At 44.5% G+C, this 24,221-nt stretch overlaps 1 protein-coding gene across 2 annotated transcripts in view; it reads right to left on the reverse strand.

The window, feature by feature from the left end:
* The window catches only part of celf2 (cugbp, Elav-like family member 2), a 244,545-nt gene extending 221,434 nt beyond the window's left edge, over positions 1-23,111 (reverse strand). The window contains exon 1 of one of the 2 annotated variants that reach the window (XM_082509967.1): positions 22,852-23,111. In XM_082509967.1, coding sequence (XP_082366093.1) covers positions 22,852-22,904 — 53 coding nt within the window. In that variant the 5' untranslated portion in view covers positions 22,905-23,111. The remainder of the gene's footprint in view (positions 1-22,851) is intronic. The other variant, XM_082509972.1, reaches the window with a different exon arrangement.
* Positions 23,112-24,221: the final 1,110 nt, after the last annotated feature.

Consider the following 24,221-nt stretch of genomic DNA (forward strand, 5'->3'; position numbering starts at 1 on the left):
CTAATAGGGTTCAAGAGAAAGAAGCTCTGAGAGCTCCAATTGACCCATGGTAACCCAAGCACTTCATGATCTTTCTTCTTGTCTTGAATATAATACTTGATTAAGCTCTCAGGACCAAAACATTGTACAGTTAAATATTTCAAAAAAAGGGAAAAAGAAGAAGGGAAAATTCTTACCAGAGCATGCCTTTCACAAGCTCGGGGAGGCTGGGGTTGTAAACATTGATTTATAGGCACTCCTAGTGCAACGATGGCATGTTTAACAGTAAACTGTAGATTTATGATGCTGCTAAATATGCCTGGGCGGATGTGAACATTTGAGACTTAACACCTGCTATTGCAGGACTGCTTTAGAACAGAGAGGTCACGTATAGACCTGGCACATTCAATGCTTTAGTCATAACATTATATCAAAAAGCTGAAGGCTGCCAAATAGTGGAAATCTCACAGATGGTCAGAAACGGACTCCTCCTTGAATCGCTACCTTATCGTGGTGGAGGGGTTTGTGTGTCCCAGGGATCCCAGGGGCTATGTTGTCTGGGGGCTTTTGCCCCCTGGTAGGGTCTCCCATGGCAAACTGGTCCTGGGTGAGGGACCAGACAAAGAGCGATTCAGAAGACCCCCATGAAAAGAATATCGAGGGAACAGTTTACCCTGCCCGGGATAGGGTTACCGGGGCCCCGCCCTGGAGCCAGGCCCGGGGAGGGTGCCCGAGGGCGAGCGTCTGGTGGCCGGGCCTTAGTCCATGGGGCCCGGCCGGGCACAGCCCGAAGAGGAGACATGGGCCCATCCTCCCGCAGGCCCACCACCCGCAGGAGGCGCCATAGGGGTCGGGTGCATTGTGAGCCGGGTGGCGGCCAGGAGCGGAGGCCCTGGCGGACCGACCCCCGGCTGCCAAGACTGGCAATAGGGACATGGAATGCCACCTCTCTGGTGGGGAAGGAGCCTGAGTTGGTGCGTGAGGTTGAGAGGTACCGGCTAGATATAGTTGGGCTCACCTCTACGCATTGTCTGGGCTCTGGAACCAGTCTCCTGGAGAGGGGCTGGACTCTGTCTCAGTCTGGAGTTGCCCCTGGTGAGAGGCGGCGGGCTGGGGTGGGTATTCTTATATCCCCTCGGCTTGCTGCCGGTACGTTGGGGTTTTTCCCGGTGGACGAGAGGGTTTGTTCCCTGCGCCTTAGGGTCGGGGAACGGGTCCTGACTGTCATCTGCGCTTATGCGCCGAGTGGCAGTTCGGAGTACCCAGCCTTCTTAGAGTCCCTGGGGGGGGGTGCTGGAAGGTGCTCCACCTGGAGACTCTGTTGTCCTGCTGGGAGACTTCAATGCTCACGTGGGTAACGACAGCGAGACCTGGAGGGGCGTGATTGGGAGGAACGGCCTCCCTGATCTGAACCCGAGCGGTGCTTTGTTATTGGACTTCTGTGCTAATCACAGTTTGGCCATAACGAACACCCTGTTCGAACATAAGAGTGTCCATAAGTGCACGTGGCACCAGGATGCTCTAGGCCGTAGGTCGATGATCGATTTTGCAATCGTATCACCAGACCTGCGACCATATGTTCTGGACACTCGGGTAAAGAGAGGGGCTGAGCTGTCAACTGATCACCACCTGGTGGTGAGTTGGATCAGGTGGCGGGGGAGGACGCTGGACAGACCTGGTGCACCTAAACGCGTAGTGAGGGTGTGCTGGGAACGTCTAGCAGAGGCCCCAGTCCGCGAGATCTTCAACGCACACCTCCGGCAGAGCTTCAACAGCATTCCGAGGGAGACTGGGGACATTGAGTCCGAATGGACCATGTTCAGCGTCTCCATTGCCGAAGCTGCTGCATTGAGCTGCGGCCGCAAGGTGGTTGGTGCCTGCCGTGGTGGTAATCCCCGAACCAAATGGTGGACACCAGAGGTGAAGGGAGCCACCAGGCTGAAGAAGGAGGCCTATCGGGCTTGGTTAGCCTGTGGGACTCCGGAGGCAGCCGACAGGTATCGACAGGCCAAGCGGAATGCGGCTCGGGCAGTGGCTGAAGCAAAAACTCGGGTGTGGGAGGAGTTCGGAGAGGCCATGGAAAAAGACTTTCGGACTGCCTCGAAGAGATTCTGGCAAACCGTCAGGCGTCTCAGGAGGGGAAAGCGGTGCTCTACCTGCACTGTGTATAGTGCTGGCGGAGCGCTGTTGACGTCGACTGAGAAAATTGTCGGGCGGTGGAAGGAATACTTCGAGGACCTCCTTAATCCCACTGACACGTCTTCCGGGGAGGAAGCAGAGTCTGGGGATGAGGGGTGTGACCCACCGATTTCCGGGGGCGAGGTCACTGAGGCAGTTAAACAACTCCTTGGTGGCAGAGCCCCTGGTGTCGATGAGGTCCGCCCCGAGTTCCTGAAGGCTCTGGACGTTGTAGGGCTGTCTTGGTTGACACGTCTCTGCAATGTTGCGTGGAGATCAGGGGCAGTACCTGTGGACTGGCAGACCGGGGTGGTGGTCCCCATCTTCAAGAAGGGGGACCGGAGGGTGTGTTCCAACTACAGGGGGATCACACTCCTCAGCCTCCCCGGGAAAGTCTATGCCAGGGTGCTGGAGAGGAGGGTTCGTCCGCTAGTCGAACCTCGGATACAGGAGGAACAATGCGGTTTTCGTCCTGGTCGCGGAACACTGGACCAGCTCTTTGTCCTCTCGAGGATACTTGAGGGTGCATGGGAGTTTGCCCAACCAGTCTACATGTGTTTTGTGGACCTGGAGAAGGCATTCGACCGTGTCCCTCGGGGCGTCCTGTGGGAGGTGTTGCGCGAGTATGGGGTGTCTGGCCCATTGCTACGGGCCATTCAATCCCTATACAACCGTTGCAAGAGCTTGGTTCGCATTGCCGGCAATAAGTCGGACTCGTTCCCGGTGGGTGATGGGCTCCGCCAAGGCTGCCCTTTGTCTCCGGTTCTGTTCATAATTTTTATGGACAGGATTTCTAGGCGCAGCCAAGTGGCGGAGGGCTTTCGCTTTGGTGGCCTCAGAATCTCATCTCTGATTTTTGCGGATGATGTGGTTCTGTTGGCTTCATCGGGTGAGGGCCTCCAGCTCGCACTGGAGCGGTTCGCAGCCGAGTGTAACGCAGCGGGAATGAGGATCAGCACCTCCAAATCTGAGGCCATGGTTCTCAGCCGGAAAAGGGTGGAGTGCCCACTCCGGGTCGGGGATGAGTTCCTGCCCCAAGTGGAGGAGTTCAAGTATCTCGGGGTCTTGTTCGCGAGTGATGGGAGAAGGGAGCTGGAGATCGACAGACGGATTGGGGCTGCGGCTGCAGTAATGCGGACGCTGCACCGGTCAGTCGTGGTGAAGAGGGAGCTGAGTGTAAAAGCGAAGCTCTCAATTTACCGGTCGATCTACGTCCCTACCCTCACCTATGGCCACGAGCTGTGGGTAGTGACCGAAAGAACGAGATCGCGGATACAAGCGGCGGAAATGAGCTTCCTCCGAAGGGTGGCTGGCCTCTCCCTTAGAGATAGGGTGAGAAGTTCGGCCATCCGGGAGGGGCTTAGAGTAGAGCAGCTGCTGCTCCACATCGAAAGGAGCCAGCTGAGGTGGTTCGGGCATCTGGCAAGGATGCCCCCTGGGCGCCTCCTGGGCGAGGTGTTCCAGGCATGTCCCACCGGGAGGAGGCCCCGGGGCAGACCCAGGACACGCTGGAGAGATTATATCTCTCGGCTGGCCTGGGAACGCCTTGGTATTCCCCCGGACAAGCTGGAGGAGGTGGCTGGGGAGAGGGAGGTCTGGACCTCTTTGCTTAGGCTGCTACCCCCGCGACCCGACCTCGGATAAGCGGATGAAGATGGATGGATGGATGGTCAGAAACGGAGCAGCCGTACCCTTAGGAATTTGTCTTATATAAGGCAGATATGTGCTATGAGATATAAGTTAGCATGAGCACATGCAGTGCCAATGTTTGTACAAATCATCACTAATTTTTACCCCCTTTTTTGTAGAAGTGCTGGCTTTGGGGTTAGGCTTATGATGCTCACCTGTGATCCTCCTCTTCTATACATACTATAGATATAACTATGACTCCTATTGGGCAAAGTGAATGATAACAAAAATGCTAAATGCTAATGCGTATCAGCAAAATTCAGACACCATTTGTGCTGACACTGATATATCCACGAAAGGCCAATATCAGTGAGTGGATATATTAGTTAAGCTATATTTAAAATTACTCAAAACTGCCATAGAGTGTTTTATGGTTAAACAAACTAAAAGTGCATCGTATGCCCAGGTTAACAATACACCAGAGTTTAACTTTGGTACATGAATGAATTTGTTGGTTGAACTGTATTACATTGTCGAACCAGGTATTGTGTAAGGCTGTAGAACATGTTTTGTATTCACGATTCAGTAGTGCTTCAAATTCATCCAAGCCTAAAGAAGAAATCTTGCTGTTACCTCATAGCATTGTCAAGACAAATTAACTTCTCTATTTCCAGGGAAGGCATTCATGGTTACTGTAACCCTGAATGCCTTCATCCATTTATTCTGTTGCTCAGTCTGTTCAACATCTGTAACTCTCAGCAACACTTCCATCCCAGCTGCTGCGGACTCAGGTTGAGAGACTGCCGTGGATCAAATGTGGAAGTGGAGCGTGAATGGTGGAGAGCTTGAGGGTAAAGTCCTAAGTGCCTGTACCTCTCCTCTAAGTCTCATTCTCCTACTGCTACAGTCATTTTGAGCCGATCAACCTGTGAAAGAGTGTGAAATAGCAGCCCTGGGATCTCATCCATCAAATCTACCTGGAAGACCAAGGCACGATGGAGAAAAGTAACCACATTCAAAACTGTAACTGTAAAAACAATGAAAGAGCCAGGTTTTTATCTTTGCAGAGCTACTATCAAGTTAAAGATGTCCATCGTGGATCAGATCACCGGATGCCAATTCAGGCTGACAGATCACGGTAGAGTGCTGCCATCAGCACGAGTCTGTTTGTGAGATTAATGGCGATGAGCTTGAAAACAAGGCCTAAAATTGGTTCATGTCATGTTTCCCTGTTTAATGCTGCTGCACTGAGCTCATAGTGCTAGTCTTCTCCACAGCCCTCTCCATCCCGAAGAGCTTTAATCTCCCAGTGGGCCTCTGGGCGACCCATCCAACATATTTGCATACATCTGCATATTTCCCATTAGGCTCCACTTGTTGCCTTTTCATGGAAAACTGGGCTATGGCGATGATCACCCTCAACGGTAATGGTGGTATCCTTCTTTGCCTCTTTCTTTTTTTTTCTTTCTCCCAAACATTTTTTACACTCCCTCTTGATCCCTTGTTTCCACTCTCTCTCTGTCTGCCTCTCTGTCATCACTGTGATCAGAGTGCAGTATGGAGGTCTGATCCGGAGACAAAGGGAGAAGCTCTCAGTTAAATCAGCGGCGGCTAGCTATAGTAAACCATCTGGGACCAATGACAGGCTCTGGCCTGAGAGAACACAATAACAAGACAGAAGAAATGAATTCAGCACACAATGACCACGACTGAACCAGACTAATTAGATTAATATGTGATCAACTATTCAATTAGGCCCATTCAGCTGCAGAGCTCAAGAGGTATGGGTACATGCAAATTAGATGAGCGAGCACAAATTGAGGAATGAATTGATAAAGTGTGTTAACAATGTCTATACGTACACTGAGTTATTCATTCATGTATACTTACAGGGGAGTGATCATTACACGTCTTTTACAACTGTCACCAAGTATAATGGCAACACATCACTTTAAAAGGCCATTCGCTGATGAGCAACTTCCTGAGTTAAAGAAAAGTCAAGCTTAGTTTCAAACATGTTTTCTAGCTAATGCCATCCAGTTCTTAATTTTCTTCAATGCATCTGTATTTCTCAGATTTCTGCCAAAAAGGGGGATAACAGAGTTTGAAGTGAGTGCGTGAACTCCACAGAATGTACTGTGGTAAAGAGCACTACACTGATCAGGTTTTCTAAAAATCCTAATCAGACTTGTTCCATTATTTTCACCAACGCCCTCTCATCAACTCATGGTTTGCCTTGTTATTTGGTGGAGCAACTCTGGCCTTAACCATTTAGCCCTTTTCAGAGTCACTCAGGTCTTTTTTGCTGCTTAATTTCTCTTCAATCCAACAAGCTGATTATATAAATTGACTATGTAGCTGATCCTTCACATGCTGCTAAATAATTACTCTCTAATAGTTCTCTGTTAGAGAACATTATTCCCTAGTTGTGTGCCAGTGTCAGCAGACAAAACTAGAGCTGACTAGTGATGAGTCACTAAGTACAGTTAACAACAGTTAATAAGTCATCCTAATTGACAAAGACAAAGAGACTTCTTTTGCTAGAATCTATTAGCAATTTTAGTGGTTCTGATTTTTACAAAATTGTTACAAACAAATAAAACATTGGAAATAAACAGTGCCCCAATTACTCCGGATACCGTGACAGCAGTTTCTAATGGAGCTACTTCCTGTAAAAATAGCTTCATTTCCTTTTTGAAAGCTGGTGGTCTAAGAAATGTGGGTTGGAGTTAAGATCACAGCAACTGTGTCCTACACGTAATTTATTATTAATGTTGTATATGTCTGTGATTCTGAGCATTTTTGATGATAATACACTCATTTTAAAATATTAGAGAGTGGCAGGTATTTCAAATTTCGCTTAGATAGGCTCTATTTAATCTTTTGGAAAGCTCAATCTGTGTGGACATTAGAAGGGATCACTAAAGGATGGCCACAGAGTACTAGACGTCTCTATCTTTATGCCACCACTTGGTATTAAAAAACCCCACCGTGCTAGTTACAATTTCTATGCTGATGATACACATTTATATTTCTTCTCTGACACCATGACCATTGCTGATAAGTGGAAGGGATCACCTTTCCCTATTAAATCGAGAAAAATAGTATTATCAGTGGTCAGAACTCATCTCGGGACGTCCTCGTCTCCTCTTATCTGTGTTTTTGTTGAAGAAAACCTCAGTTTTCAGATATTTTTCAAGCATGTTTTTATTTTTACTAGCCAGCAGCACTTGCTAGGTTCACTAATTCACTAACTCATATTTTTGTTCTTTGGGAGCTACATTTTCATTTTATAAGACAAAGTAATCAATTACAGGCACTATGAGCATCATTATGCATATGCATGACAACACATTCCAGTTAGACCAAAGTAGCAACGCTGTAAAAACTGTTTAGTAAATTGTATTTACAAACAACAACATCATCCACGTACATGTAACGTAATGCTGCTGTTCATTTTAAAATCAGTACACATATTATATATGTAATTTGTGTAATATATGTAATTTCAGTGTTTTACACGATAATTTCTATTATTTTATATTATTATTAAAAAAAAATTTCTTACCTCGCTCAACAAAAACAACAAACCAAATAGAAGAGAAAGGATTTACTGTTTTTAAAACGGAATCTAAATTAGAATTGTAAGTTTAATTGTCACTTTTAAGGATTGTAGGCTATCCACTCTTTATGCTGGTGACTCCTTGTTATTCCTTAAAATAACAAGGAGCCTTAAACCTGGCTTCATGTCTTAAAAGTGGCTAATTGTATGACAACCTGCCAGAATTGTTGCTCATCTTTTAATTGTATATGGAATCACTTTGATGCTTGTTCTGAAAAGCTCCAAATAAATACACGTGATTGTTACTATTGCATGTGGTATGACTAGACTTTACTTGGGGTACATGGGGAAATCTGTTTGTATTATTTATGTGTGCCATGTTCAATAAGCATATGCAAAAATGCCACGGCATAAGTGATTTCTTTTCAAAGCAAGAGTAACTAGAAGTCATATTTAGCACCACCTGTTGGCGCTATGTTTTCTGATTAAAACATGATTGGAAATGCTTTATTAGCTTACTATAACAGGATGAGTGCCATGCTTTCAAAAGGAAAGCACACTAAAGAAAGTGCCATTTACCAAAAACCTCAGCATCACCTTTCCCTTGCTGCTTAATTTTCTGTGGGGTGCTAATCAAGCGCCTGTCTCTGCTCATGAATTTAGAGGGAAACCTCAAGCATTTAAATGTGCATTTAATTGCGTTGGTTCTGGAAGCGTCGTTAAGTAAGAGCTGGGAAATACATTTCTTAATGCGACTTAGTGATGCCCGGCAAATCAAAGAACATCAAGCGAATTAATGAGGGTGAGCGGTGAGCACATTAAGAGTAGAGACGGAGCGCTTCCATAAACAAATACATATCTCTCAACTAGACAGCAGGGACAGAGGGATAATGTGGGAGACGTAATAAATAGACTTCCCTGTCTATAGGCACGGCACACTATCCATTCCAGCACAATGTTCCCCACTTTAATTGAGTAAATGCACACATGTAAACACATACACCTTTTCTTCTGCTATGTTTTTAAAAGGCCGACAGATGCTTCTTCAGCAGCAATCCTTTGCTCCTCAATAGAGCTGAAAAAGCTTCTAAAGAAGAAGAAGAAGAGCAGGCAGGAGGTGAGGGGTAGCGGCAGTGGTGGGGACGAAGCAGAGATGAAAAAGAGGAGAACCAGAAATATGAAACCTTCCTGGTTATTAAAAGCTGTCTTGCGAGGGCAGCGCTCCTGTCGTTAAGTACTCTTTCAATTATTAACGGAGCCGCCGCTTTCATCAGCTGGTTGGCGAATGCCAATACAGCCCCAACACACACTCCCACTGCTTGCTTTCTTCTCTTTTTTACTTGGCAACAGGCAAATACACACACACACACACACACACACACACACACACACACACACACACACACACACACACACACACCAGGCATTCAGCGGTAATTGTTGGAGAGCTAGTGAGAGGACAGGTCAGGCAGTGAGAATGATTACATAAAACTGGATGTTTTGAGACTGTCTGAGAGCTCTGCAGCATGAACAGATGGCCACAGACAAAGAAAATAACTTTATCATCAAGAAGAAATTCAGAAATTACAGTCACTGAATTATTTTTTTTCAACCTGAGCGAGCCAGCCTCTGGGGGGAGCTGCAGGTATACACTGGTGGCCAACCAGCACTCAGGTCAGGCCCAATTTGGGGTATTTTTCTAAACTGTCAAGTGCCCGTCAAGCTTTGGCAATAAAGGAGAGGAGATAAGGAGAGAGATTTGAGATAGTTGGGATTGAGCTGTGGGCAATAAGAGGGAAGGAGGAAGCTTTTAGGGTGTTATCCAGGCTATCTGTTTGCAGCTCCAAATGTTCCTGTGCCTCTGATGAGACGGGCTCATATGACAGATTACCAGCACAAATGCTGCTCGAGGGAAAGCTGGCACAGGGGCAGAGCCAAACACAACACCAAAAGATATACAACTGTGTTCGCTCGAGTATGGTGCGAAAGGCCGCAGAATGATTTTCACGCCTGATGAAGGAACGAACGTTATAAGGTGTTTTAGGATCTCATCTTACACATTATCAGATACTAAAAATATTTGCCAAAACATTTTGTCATAATTTTCTCAGCTAAAATTCAAGAGTGGTCTTTGCTTAAAGAAAACTAAAAGGAAAAATGATCCGTCCATAAACATCTAAACCTCTAAGCCCCGCCCGCCTACTATACAAACCTTCTGTTTGACAGGGGCAGCCAAAGAAAGGACAACATGCTTAAAGGGGACAAGAGGGGACTTGGTACAGGATTAGTCTGAGATGTATGGGATTCAAAGGCATACTAGGTCATCTTTAACCACTTGCAGTGAAACATTTCCACTACACATTTACCAACTTGTTTTTAAGGGATAATCTTTAAGGTTTCAGTTACAGACAGACAGGATTAAACACGACAGAAATGCCTTTGCGGTGTGTGCGGTATGATTATTCCTTCGGTGAGAAAAAATGGGCAGATTAGGTTTTGTTGCTCTACTGTGGGTCTATTTTGGACTCTGTTTTGAAGTGATGCCCAGTCATTTTGCCTATTGAAAGTTAGCAGAGTAGAGAACGTTGGACTGATGGTGGGGGGAACACGGCTTATCGACCATGGCCGGGTGCGTTTCTACTCTGGAGATGGGACACAGGGCACTGGGGCGTGCTGACGAACATCCCCTGGGACTCCTGTCCAATTACAGCTCAAAATGAGCCAGGAGAGCAGCGAGATTGGGCTGGGCGCACCAAGGTGATGATGGAAGGAGGGAGGGGGCTGAGAAATGGAAAGTAAGGGGGCCAAGGATATGAGTAGCACTTGAAATTAATGGGGCAGGGTGGAACAGGACTCCCAAGAGCGAGTGCAGGGCCCGCTGATGACATGAACTTCACCCTCAAGCAGCCATTAGGGGGCGAGAGGTTCCAGTAATCTCAGAATTCAGAGGCTCAGAAGGTTCCCCAGATTTGATCACTGCTTCTGGGCTAAGCTGGTGTCGCGAGTGGCCTCAACGTGAAGCAGCAGCAAGTTAACTGTGCATGACACTATTAGAGTGAGTCAGACACCTCTGAAACCATGATCGCATAACTAAACTGGGAATTTTTGGTTGCAATCCAGATTTCATTCTGGCCCACATCACATAAAAACTGACAAATTGAAAAATTTCAGCAAAGATTTTAATAGAAGCTGGCGTTCAGAGGGCTTTCATTTGAAATGTCATATTTGGACGACTCTGCTCCGAGAGCTATTAAGCAGAAATGTGTTCGTCTATAAAAGAGCTCTTCTGTGTGTGATTGCCATTTAATAGCCGGCCATACGTTCATGCTCCAGTCTTGCTTTAATGTTGCAGCGCACTGGGGACTGTCAGCGAGCGAGGGGGGAGAAGAACCCAGGGCCTTGAAACATCTCATCCAAATTACCGTCATCTTCCAAAGCACAGTGTCGAGGGGAGGAGATGAAATGCTGTCATAATGTTACTGTGGTGGAGCTCATTGCCTTCGCATTCAGTGTGCATGGCCACAAGATATGACACAGACAAGACTAATAGCAGCAGGAGAATTACAACAATAAATCTACTTTTGATTACATATTCAGTGCTGATTTGATTAACATTTAAATAACGCCCTGATTTGATTCTAATTCTAATTCACGATGCCAACATTGCTTTTCAAAGGCTTCCTCAATGGCAAAAGATATCAGCTCGTATCACTTGCAATCCAAAAATAACCCGCTATCAGTTATATCCTCTCAGTAACAAAGTGGCACAGACAAGTGCTCTCTGTTTGACACACAAAGAAAACATGACTGTCACAGAGCTGAGAGAGGGAGACGGGAGGAGGGAGAGAGAGGGAGGAAGGGAGAGGTAGAGAGGCACATTTAAAGTTTTGCCAGGAGTCAGCGGTGCTTTTAATACATACAGTCACATCAATGGCACATTAAGAAAGTGTAACCACGGCAACAGACACCGGGATTATGTTAAACAGAAGCACACAAAAGACCTAAAGATGCTTTGTTTAAAACAGTGGCAATGGTTTGAAAAGAAAAAGATGAAAACAAAAAAGTAGCAAGTGAAGATAAAAATATATATATATAAATATAGTGAAGGTTGAAAGGGCAGAATTTTCACCTCTTGATTATTTCATGAGTAGCTGTATTAATCACACTGGGAGGACATAAATATTCAATTCAATTCAATTTTTTTTAAATATAGTGCCAATTCACAACAACAGTCGCCTCAAGGCACTTTATACTGTAAGACAAAAAAAAGACACCAACATTTAAGTGAAGTACACGTGTTCTGGGGCAAAAATCGAACCTTTACAATCCCAATCCTCACATTTATTGATTAAAACTAGATATCTGGGCTTTATCAACTATTGGTTATAATTACAATCATTCAGTGAACTGACTTTCTCTACTTAAAAGTAGTATTTGGCTCATAATCATCATCCACAGGTCCTATTTTGAAGTCTTGTGATTAGTGCTCTCACAGATCACTTGGTTTCAAAAAACAAAATGTTACTGTTTCCTCATTAGCTAAATGTACAAATTTTGTAAGATAAGATAAATCATTAGCTATTGAGCATACCACATATAAGCTTCCTTTTATAAACACAGAATAAACGAGATTTACCAAACTGCGTCTGCAGACATATTAGCAAAGTGTTTACAGAGGTCAAGTTAGAAACCTTCATGACCTCTACTCATAGACTTCTTAGGCCCTTTTTAACTACAGGTTTTGCCCTCACTTTTGGGACCTAACGATGTCCATGTACTATATTATATTTTACTACATTAGGAGCAATTTATCCTTGTTAACAGCCGAGCTAACATTAGCTAAATGCTCATAATTATAGCCAAGCAATTTACTGGTGGTCTACCTGCTAACATGGACAAGTTGATAGACGTCCGATATAGCAGCTAACTACTCGAGGTGAAAGTTCCTTTTATAAAGATTTTCTATTCAGAAAACAGCTTTATTAGTTTACTATTGCCGGAAAAAATAGACTTACTTATTTTTAAGCTAACAGCATTGTAGCTACAGCAGAGCCAAGAGTGTTAGTGAGGCAAGGTGTTCGAAATTAAGAAAAAAGTTCACTACTCTTGATTCATCCCACGCCTTCACACATTAATCTATCCACAGGCTGTTAGAGGCCTAAGTAAATGTGGAAAGGTCTCATTTTTTCAGAGAGATTATATGCTGGCGATAAATATGTGTTTAAAACAAGAAAAATACTGTATGGTTGACTTTTAGATGACAAAACACATTTTATTTAATATATGTATACACAATATATCATAAAATGAAAAAAAATTCTAAAGGGAAAAGGTAACATTTCTATTTGATATGCATATCTGTTCTACACACAGACGCACACAGTATGAGGTGTAATATAATGACCAGGATGGCTCTGGGGCTCTTTCTTCAGTCATCTGACTGTGAGAATAACATTAGGCAACAGTCCACTCCAATAAAAACACGCAGTTTCTGCAGCTGCAGTAACAGTGTCTCGTTTCCTTTATCTCTCCTCCTCTTTACCATCAGCTCCCCCACCCTCACACCCCCATGACATTTCCATCTCCGTCCAATTTTTTGGTCTTCAAGAGCCAAATTCATCCAGGTCAAGCAAAACTAAGGCAGCTTGGTGCTCAGCAGCACAGTGCTTTAAAACTTGTTGCAGTGAAGTGAGTCAGTATTCTTCACTGAATAGTGCAGTGGGTGGACAACATAAAAAGAACAGAGACGTTCAGCTTCAGCCGTGTGGTTAGGTTTATTTTTAAAGCTGCACTTTGTAGCTTTGAGGTGTTTCTAATATTTGTCAAACCCTACATACAGCCAGTGAACTGAAGTTAAAGTTGTTGTAAAAATGTCTTGTTAAGGCCCATTAAATAATCAATGAGTTACCTCAGAGCCAACTGACTGCCAAAGATAACAATGTCATGTCCCCATAAGCTAGCCAATAATAGCACAGTTCCAACAGAAATCTGTCACAATGCAAAATGTTGCAATAGGAATGCTGTGTCCCCCCCCACTTCCTTTTTTCAGTTAGAAATGTCTTTTGATGATTGTGAATTTCTTGAAACTCCAACAGTGAGTTTTGAAAGCCTAAAATTTCCATTCTTGAAGTCCACAGAGCAAAGGGCTCCCAAACAGTCTTACTGCACCATGAAATTCTGCGGCTTTAATGCTAAAACCACTGCCCTAATTCACAATAGACATATGTTGCAATAATATTCCAAATTTAAAATGGCATTTCTGTCTAAAGTTAGATAATTCATATCTAACATACCGTAAGTGTTTTAGTGCCACATGACACAAAAGCATTCTGCTGTGGCTGCATGGCAAAATGCTGTAAAATTGTGTGCAAAATAACGGGATTAACGACAACACTAGCAAACACTTTGATTTTAATCTGAGTCAGGTATAACACTGTTTTCATTTTCTCTTCATTTTGACCATTCGACATGAGAGCTTTGCAATTATCTCAGCAATAACAAGAACTCTTATATTAACATAAACATAAACCAATCAGCCAGAACGTTAAAATGTCTGACAAGTCTAGTGAAGAACATTAATTCCTTCACAAAAAGGTACCATTTTTCTTGGGTCCTGGTATTCAAGTGGTATTCCCCAATGGCAGTTGCCTCCCGCAGCAGGAAAGCGTACCCAGCTACTCGGAAACTGTGCTAGGAACCCAACAAATAGCCTGAGGCACTGACGTGGGATCACAGACTTTAAGGACCCAATATCTGGAGGTCTTCCCAAGGGACCCGCTCTAAAACAGAGTCAATGATAAGTCGAACTTGGAGAAAAAAGGTACGACTTGATGACAGAATAATTATAATAATAACAATTAGCAATTTCTGCTTATCCATTTGGGAAAAGGGTTTTACCTGACCTGAACATAATTTGGACGTAACTCAATAGGGATCCCAGTTAAAGTCTAAGATAGCAAGAAGGGGATGGATGTCTCGAGAATTCCAATGGCCCCCAAAATTGGAATCTAAATACTACTGGGCAAAGGTGAAAGACATTCCAGTCTTAAATTGTTGGTTGTACATGAATGTTTGTGAAGCTTATTGGGCAATTCAACGAAGATCCCTGCAGACATAGAACTGGAAACCTTGAAATGGCCTTAAATATTTGTGGAAGTATTTAAATAAAAGTTATCACTAAAACACAAAACATGAGGTAGAAATATATTTTAGTACATCCATCTGCTTTAAGCTCTTGACATCAATGGGGTCATAGTTGACCTGCCTACGGTTAGGGATGGGTTTTGTTTTATGCTAAAAAGGCAAGTTGCTTTTACATTTACCGTTTTCATTTGGATTTTCAAAACGGGCAAATATTCTATAAAAAGGGAAGAACCATTCACCAGAACCAGTCCCTACCCATAACTCTAGATGGGTTGCCAGTGACCTGGTAGGTGTTAAGAAGTTAAAGATGCAAAATTCAACCAGGTTTTCAACATGTTCAGTAGAATCTGTTAAATGGAGGGCTTCTTTCTTTTGCCCAGAGTATGGAGCAAATAGCCCCGGTGGTTACATCATATAAGATTCCTGCTATATGGACTCCACCCTGCAGTGCTGTTCCCTTTGCAACAGCATGTATGCCTGTGCATGAGATGTGTTCAATGGCATACATCGAATAAAATGTGTAAACGCCCAGTATCGTGTCTCTGCTCTGATTTACCTCCTTTATTAGAACCAAGTCCTGTGTCACCCTACCCGTGTCGGGGGTTTAAATGACAACTATGGTTCCTGTTTGGAAGCAGGAGAGGAAAACAAGTTTTTCTCTGCCTCCATCATGATTCGATGATTATTCAACAAAGCACTACTTATCTAAGGGCAAATTTGGCAGCTGGTGTGCCTTCGTAAACCTAAACAGTTTCAGTTGATAGTGATCATGACTGTGATTAAAGATGCCTGTCGAACCTCTGCAGTCAATCAAATGACTTCCTGTTCTGTTCAGACGGTTTTTATTTAATAAAAACAAAAACAAAACAAAAGCAATCCCCCGTCTCCATTTCCATTTCGTTTTTTTTTCCCCTCTCGAGTTTTCTCTGTTTTTAATTCTCCTCTTGCCCCCCCCCCTCCCCTTTTGCAGCACTCCAGGGTCACCATCTGCATGGCAACACTCGCAGCGTGACACTTCCATAACCCAGGAGGAGGAAAAGAAGCACAGAGCGTGGACCTCTCTCTTTTTCTCTCTTTTTCTATTCATAGGCCACCCGTAATTCATTAGCTCTCCCTCTCATCCTCTCTATATTTTCTCTCTGCAGTGTGACCGATGCAGGCTTCTGAAAGCTTGTTCGGATATTTTCTGGAATGAAGCTGCTGACAGTCAATTTTTTTTTTTGCGCTGCTATACAGCATGTTTTAAATTTAACCTTTCTCCATACTAAACCTCATTCATAAAAGGCAGTTTTTTGTGGGGGTTTTTAATGTGGGGCAATAGAAATTTCCCTTTGGGAACACTAAAGTACACTGCATTTCACACACCATGTAAACCAATATGTAATCATTCTGCTGCGTTTATTGGTTTATCATTAACTTTTAAAGTTAATTTTTCAAAATAAATGCCAAAGTAAATTGAGAACATATCCATCTACAAGACGAATAATGATTTCCTTTACAGATAGCCTCTGGTGTTGCACAGTTTCAGTCTGACCTATTGGCGTGACCCCTGCAAAACCAAACTCGCACTATGCTCGGTCAGTTTTGTTTTTGGCCTCTGGTTATGCGTTGTCTCTATTTTTTTACTTTTTCTTTTTCTTTTGCTTTGCTTCGCTTCAAGCATCCATCAGTCACACACACAAAGAGATTATCTCCTTTTTTCCTGATTTCCACCAGGCAGAGTGCCAATGTTTTTCTTTCCTTCACTGACTCTCACCTCTCAGCCCTCCTCCCCCTATTTTCCTCCCTCCCTCCCGCTCTCCTCTTCCAGCTTAGCTTTTCTATTTGGTTGCGAGGGAAGGCTGTTTATTTATTCAGACAAGATCTATTCCCCCCCCCCCCCCCCCCCTCACCTCCCCCCATCCTCCAGTCTTTCTGTCTTTTTCCTTTCACTCCCTGATCACCTTCCTCTTTCCCCCCTGGTTATGTACTTGTAGAGTATCACTATGAGGGGGAGAAGGGGGGAGAAAAAAGGGAGAGCGGGTGAAATCTGCCGTGGAGGTGGAAGAGAAATTTTTAAAAAGAGAATAAAAAAAGGAAGGATGTAAAAAGGAAAGGTGGAGGAGGGAGTGTGCTCTGTACTTCCTGTGTCTCTTAAGCCATACGGAATAAAGACAGTTGTATGTCAGTGGGGGAAACACTCATACTGGTTTAAAGCTTCTTTATGGGCCCAGCCACGGTGCACATGGCAGCAGTACCTTTGAGAATAAGACTATAACAAAGTACAGCAGTAAAATACAGCCAGAGGGAATGATTAGTGTACGTGTGCAAGAGAGAGAGAGAGAGAGAGAGAGAGAGTTGGCAATAGAAGGAGAGAATGAAAGAAAGACATGAAGAAAGAAAGCCATGCTCCAGGTGGTGCATTATTAAACAGATTTGTCACTTAGGGCCAGTGGTGTTAAGTGTGTGTGTGTGTGTGTGTGTGCGCGCGCGTGCATGTCCGAGGCAAAGAGCAGTTAAAGATATAAACATATATGGACTTAAAAAAACATGGAAATTTATCTTTTAAAAAGAAAAAAAAAAGTAAAAACGAAAAAGAAAAACGGTGGACAGACAAAAAACTAAGAAAAAGAAACGGACAGAAATGAAGAACAAAAGGAAGAAAAACAACAGCAAAAGGAAAAAACAGGAAGGAAGAAAATAAACGGCTTTGAATTTGTTCGACATTTTTGATTTACACATGCACGTTACCTCATACTCAGTGATTATATGGTGACTTTATGAACACACACACACACACACACACACACACACACACACACACACACACACACACACACTCAGGAGAACATGACATTGATTTAAATCAATTTATCCTCAGGCCTAACTTCTTCCTGACAAAACCCAAGCCTCCTCTTTGCCAAGGCTTCACCCTAAAATTTAAGCAGTTGTGCGACTGTGCTAAAAATGCGTGTCCCCACAACACGAGTAACACAAGTACAAACACACACAGTCATGTGAGGTGTGTGTTACAGTTGCGTTTTAAATCCCTGCGGCTGCTGTTGACTAAGCTGATCTTTGTTGCAGGGGGGAAAAAAGAAAAAGAAGCAGCTACTGCATATGCCGTGACAGGCAACAACACTTGTTTTAGTCAAAAATAACATTAAAGAGACAGACAATGTCCTCTGTGTGTGTGTGTGTGTGTGTGTGTGTGTGTGTGTGTGTGTGTGTAAGCCTGCGGTAGGTAATCTTACTTTTGGAAGAAATCAAACAAAACGAATGCTGAAGCCGACAACTGCAAAGGACAGGACGGGAACAGAGAGTCCGTGCAAACACACACACACACACACACACACACACACACACACACACACACACACACACACACACACACACACTGTAGCCTGTGAGCACGCTGTTCAAAAGGCTGCAAATGATGCAGGGTTGCAACTGAAATATAAACTTCTAAAAGGCCAAAAAAAAGTGCTCAGGTTTTTGACTTTGATGGCAGGAGGAGGCGCGGGAACGACTCCCGAACACTTTGATATGCAGCACATTGTACAATTTGTGCATTTTATCCCTCCGTCTCCTCTGATACTCGTACACAGAAACTGTACTTTAACAACAAATGCGCTGAAACTTCACATTCGCACACATTTATCCTCTTAACATTTCAGGATTTTACTGCCGAACCTAAAGAGATCTATTATTACTTCTAGTATAACTAACAGCTAAATCTATAGAATTTGTAATATAATACTCTCTGCAAATCAATTAAACTATCGCTGTCAAATAAATTCTAAATAGAGAAAAACAGTATTTATCACTGATGGGTAGCACAGTATCTTAATATATTATACTTAAGGAGCAGTGAGATCTGCGCTAATGCAAATCCCATATTGTGAAAAGCTGTATGTTTAAAATATCCCTTCATATCAGAGATGGAAAAGAATTACTGATATCCAACTCTTTATAAAATGCAGTCTTCTCCATAACAAACACCTGCCCTGGAGGAGTCTTGCCTCCTCGTTCCATTGTTATTCCCTCCTCTCTTTCCTAATTCCTAGTCTCTCCTGCTCCTCTGTAGCTTTTCTAGTCCTCTTCTCTCCCTCTGTCATCTTCCCTCTGTCTCTTTTGTGTTTTGTGACGCACTCTTTTTGCTCAGCTATATAATTATCTCTTGCTGATTCCAGGGGCTGGTTCGGAGAAACTCAGCCCTCCCTTTCATTCTCCTTCAGCCCGCCCCGTACGCCTCCGTCACTCAGACGCTGAGTGCTGTATTGTTCTTCTCCGCTACAAAGGCTTGACAGACAGCTGTGAGACACAGAGAGTGGATTCTGAGTCTGCCCCGCATCCCACCGACCCTCCCGTCTGCTGCCATCACTTTCATTTAAACTTGTCACTTTTCCTTGTATCAGTGTGATGGTTGGAGTGCATCGTTAGGCACGCGCACACACACGAATTAGAAAAAAGTCTAGACAGCAGTATTTAATGAGCAAACACACGGTGCATTTTAAACAAATGGTGACTAAACTTTTTTTTTCTTTTTTTTAAATTTGCCCTCTCTCATTAATATCACTCGTCCCGCATCTGACTTCCATCCCTCCTTCAAATCGAACAAGCCTCAGCGCCACCTGAGGAGCTGCAGTGCTCGCCGGAACCTTTCGAGGTCTTTCCTCTGAGCTGATCTTTGTCAGAAGCCGAGGCGAACGCCTTGAAGACAGCTTGTTAGGATTCCACATGAGCGAATCCGTGTCATTATTCAACATGCATCAAATGCAACCGTAAACACTGGGGTTTGGGGAGCAAATCGGAGCAGAAGCTTCCCTCGTCTCAATGGAAAAATTTCAAAGACGATTAAATAAGCCAACAAACGCAGCGATGGAAAGATAGGGAGGGAGATGGCTGGAAGGAGTTCAGCCCGATTTTGTATTTTGATTCAGATTCCAACATCAGCAAATTAGCTGTGTATGACTCTCACGATGAAGTGATGCCTGCCTCAATGAGCATAATGACTTCGGTGTCCCGTGACAAGCTTTTCTCCACCACAAAAAAGGATGAAATTCTGAGGTAAACGCTGGAAAACTTGCTTGAATTTAAAAGATAAAGATACGTCCTATCTGCTGCTGGAAATATCAGAGGGCGCCTTTCCCCAGAAAAAACGGTTTTCGCTCTAACCCTTCAGTTAAAACCAGTGTAATCCTGAACGTAGGAAAGGTCCAACGTCCAGATAAAGCAGCAATACACACTCTCTCATGCCGCAGTCACACACACTATCAGAGGGGATTTAAAGATTCAAGCAGTGGTCTTGGTAATTAGGCGGATGGATTTGCGCCTCTCCTCGCAGTCTGGCGGGATATAAAGCGACACATAATGCAAGCGGACAAACTCTTTAAGTGGATTAATTAAAACCAACACTGCGGGGTCAAAGGTCAAGCCCCCTTTCTCTGTCAACCTCCCGTACTCTCGCCTTCCAGCCTCCCTCGGAGCGCACTCGGACTGCGGGACCTGCATACGGATTTAAATGAGTGGATGAAAAAGGTCCCCGATGAGACAGAGCAGTGAAGGAATGATGGTGGAGTTTTCTGGGTTTATTTTCGGTTTGAGGCTTTAACATGAAGCCTCGTTTTCATATTTGTGCTGAATACACATGCTCGCTTTGCAACTTAACCCCTAGTTTGGCTGATTTATCTTTAACTTCCCGTCTCTGAATATGCGGCAATTTTTCATCCGCGTGGTAATAGAATAAAAACCTGAGCTCCCACTTTCCCCTCCCTAATTGAATACAGAGCACACCTCGTCTTTGACATGCGTGTGCGTGTGTGTGTGTGTGGTAGCTGGATGCAATCAGATGGAATTAATATGCATGCTGTTTCTCATTATGGAATAACTCAACTACACTTCAGATATGTGACGTGCACTGTGAGAGGCACGGGCTGATTTTCCAACCTCCATCCGTGATTCTCGAGCAGGAACAGAACTGTGTGACTGAATTCAGAGGAGCAGACACGCCCTGCTGATGATCGCACGCGTGAACACACATTTGTCACTTGCATTAACTTCATATTGCATTTAAACTAAAATCAGACTCGGCAGCAGCCGCATTAATCAGCCAATTCTGCTAATATGCATATGATGCTGCCTAATTGTGTTTCAGCAGTGAGATCTTTCTCATGTGTTTGGCTAGTTTGCTGTAACAAAATCTTTGAAACGACATTTATTGTTTTGGTTTTTGTTATTTGGCTTCTTAAATATTAACCGAGGATCGCTCAGTCGTCACTCAGACAGAAATTGGGGTTTTAGCCTTGTGCTAAATTTTTAGGAAATGAGATCCAAGTAAGCGCTCCTTATCACTTCCCTTTGTTTGAAGCAAAACACACACGTGCCGTCTTCACACTGCTGTGGTTACGGTATGAAGCGTGCGTGTCTGAGCGTGACGGAGGTGAGTCTCATTAGGGAGAAAACAGCGGCGAGAACGCTGCCGAGGTGCTTCATTATGGTAGACGATTGAGAAGTGCTTGTTTGTGTGTGTGTGTGTGTGTGCGTGCGTGCGTGAAGGACTGGCGGATGTAACTGTGCGTGTGTGTATGACTGTGACCCCGAGAGAGTGTGAGCGTCGGGCCCGGCGATAAGCTGGTCTTTATTAAGATGCATCGTCTTTGGAGAGAGGGACAGCTGCTCTTGCCTCTAATCTGGAAGAACAAAGGTTTAATAAAGAGAGAAGACAAGAGCCAGAGGGGAGGTAAATACTCCCGTCTCTTCTTGCTGTCCTTCCTCACACCATTTCCCTCTGCCTGCCTTTTCCTTGTTTCTCTTACACCGACTGATCCAACGCCAGCTAAACTAAACTGGTGCAGAGATTACTGTGCACAAGTTCGCCCATTTGAATCCCAAAACTTTCACCTTCTCGCTGACCTTTGGCTTCCCACCTGTTGAGCCAAAATGGCCGCTATGAGGCCAATATGCCGGTGGCTAAAACAAGCTAAAAGCGTCTTTTTTTTTATGCTGCCACGAGAAGTGTCCCAGTTAAGCAAACAGTCTGAAAGGAGAGGAAGAGCGTGTCCATAGAGAAAGTGTCTGCTGTGGCTATTTCTGAGCAAGTATGAGTCTGTGCGCCAGGTCAACTGCATGCCCTATTTCTCAGCCTGAATGGTCATCACCGCCTGTTTGGAAATGACATCACTTGCCCCCCCCTCCCAGTCCGTCAGCAGTTCACCGAAATATGCCTGCTCTACATTGCTCCGCTCATTGTCTATTTTGGATTTGTGGATTATGGTGGTGGGATGGAAGAGGTGGTGCGGGTGAGGGGATAAAAAAAATGATAAAAGAGAGGAGAGGCAGCATTAAAAGAATAATTTGAGGGTCCTGAGGGTTCTGTCTCCTCTCCTAGTCTCTAAAATAGAATCTGTGATAGTCCCGGCTGCTACCACCGACTCTGTCGAGGGAATAATGACTTATTTATCAAATGGCTGAAATATTCAGGGACAAGGCCTTTTAAATTTCAGCATTTAAATTCATAGGCTTTTTCTGCTGAGATGCTTAATGACAGTGAATGTATTCAGTGTGATTTGCAGGTCCGAGACAGAGCCTAGTGTCCTGCCTATGAGCCTAATAGGTGTTTGACAGAAAAGGGGAGAGAGGGTTGCGTTTAAGGGCAAGGGAAGCCAAGAGAAGTTTAACCTTTGACCTCACGTGAGGCTCAAGTGTGTATCGTGGACCGCCTTCCGTGCCAAGAAGTAAACGGGCTGTGTTGCTGAAAACATGTTTTGCAGCAGTAGAGATAAAATTTAATGTTGTCTAAAGCGCGCTGGAGCAGGCAGGCAATCAGCCATGAGTAAATGTTTCAAGATAAATTCCTAGAGGGGTATACTATTTTTTCTGGCAAAGCGCGAGACTCCTCAGCGTTCGGAGGGACCACATCAGCAAGGGGGGGCGGGGGCAAGGGAGGGGTGATAAATGGGTGTTATTCTTACTTCTAGGATGAAATGGAGGAAAGTTTGGGGATGACGGCTGGTGATGAAGCGCCGCGCGGGGCAGCAGCGGAGGTTAATGAGATGTACGTGGACACACGGCAGCTCGTACGCATCAGCCTCATGACAGAGCGCAGCAGAGGAGGAAGAGGAGCTCAGAAAGTGGCAAGAGCTCCGTATTCGCGGCACATTAAAGCCAAACGGCGCAAAGCGTGCGTAATTACGCACCGCAGCGCCACTGCCATGGTGAGAAGGCGGCGACCTCCCGCCTGCGCTGCGTCCCACCCTCATTCTCTCCAGAAAAAAAGAAAGAAAGAAAAGCAAAGAAAGACACACACCGCACTCCTGTCTCCGTTTCCCCTCTCTGCTAGCGGACTGTCGAGGCTGTGGAGAAACTGGCCGGGCGCTTACCTTAACACGTTCCAGCTTTTCAGAGGGTCCAGGTCTGAAATTATAGAAACCATGGTCGACTGGCTGGGCAGCACCGGGAGAGGGAGGGGGTGCGGCTGAAAAAGATCGAAAGAAAAAGCGGCGCTAAGGCTGTAAACTCCGTCAGCGAATGACAGCGATTGCTCGGATGCAACCCGTCCTGGTTGTTCAGTGGGTGATGAGCGCTGTCACAGCTCTCTCTCTCGTTCTCGCTCTCTCTTTCTCTCTCTCTCTCTCGCTCTCTCTCTCCGCCCCCTCCTGTACAAAGCCTGCGCTCTGCAGACGCGTCTCCCGAGCTTCCTCGGGTTCCTCTCTCGCAGACAGGCGGGCTTCTGCTGGAAATGCTGGAGATGTACAGCAGAGGAGGGTAAATCCTACCTGAGAAACTCATTTATTCATTTTCATCTTCAAACAGTACACAAGGACAAGCTGGAGTTTATACACCTCATTTTCACTGTCAAGTGTTCTCACTGAAAACTACTTTTTGGTGTTAAACCTCTGAGGATGGATTTTATATCGATGGGAACGACGTGTTCAATTTTACTTGCTTGAGTTTTTATGAGGCAAATATGAGAGAAATAACCTGCTGTTTTCACTGAGAACCAGTTAGATCATCAAAAGAAAAGAAAGAAGCAAAGAAAACACTTTATGCAAGAATAACATATCACAGTTTAACATGTCTGGATATTCCTGCTATAACTGCACGGGACACTTATCAAACCTGAAATTATAGAAAGGCCATTAAATTAACTATATTTGCCAATTTTTACTTGATCATTTTTAATGTTAGAGAGATAAAGAAACAACGTGTGGTTTGATGCATTATCCATAGAGAATTGTTGGGTGAAATGTTGCAATGAAGTATTCGACACAAGCCTGCAAAGCATGGCTGCGATGATCTCTGCACACTCCTGTGAGCACTGACTTCCTGTCTGACACCACCACATCCTGTTGATAACTGTTTTTTCTCTTTTTTTCGCTACCCCTCCCCTCCACTTGACATGGCAGCAGATGCGTCATCTATGGCAAAGACTGACAAGGCAATGGCCAAGTCCCACCTCTTCTGGGCTCCTATCTGTTTGCTCATTGGGGGGAAGAGAGAAAAAAAACAGATGAGATCTGAAGGGACAAAAAAAGAAGAAGACGAAGAGACAGAAGTGTTTCAGATAATGGTCTGGGACAACAGAACAGAGTGAGACTGAAAGTCTGCAAAAACTACTGTAGCTCCTGCACAAGCTGTTTGTTTTCTTCAGGTTCATGATATTTGTCACACAACAGTCACTTTGACAGGAAACTGCCACCATTTAATTTTAGATTGTTTAAAAAAACCTTTGAATGAGACATTTCTTTCA

This window comes from Aulonocara stuartgranti (assembly GCF_965226115.1).
Source record: "Aulonocara stuartgranti genome assembly, chromosome: 17".
NCBI classification, from domain to species: domain Eukaryota; kingdom Metazoa; phylum Chordata; class Actinopteri; order Cichliformes; family Cichlidae; genus Aulonocara; species Aulonocara stuartgranti.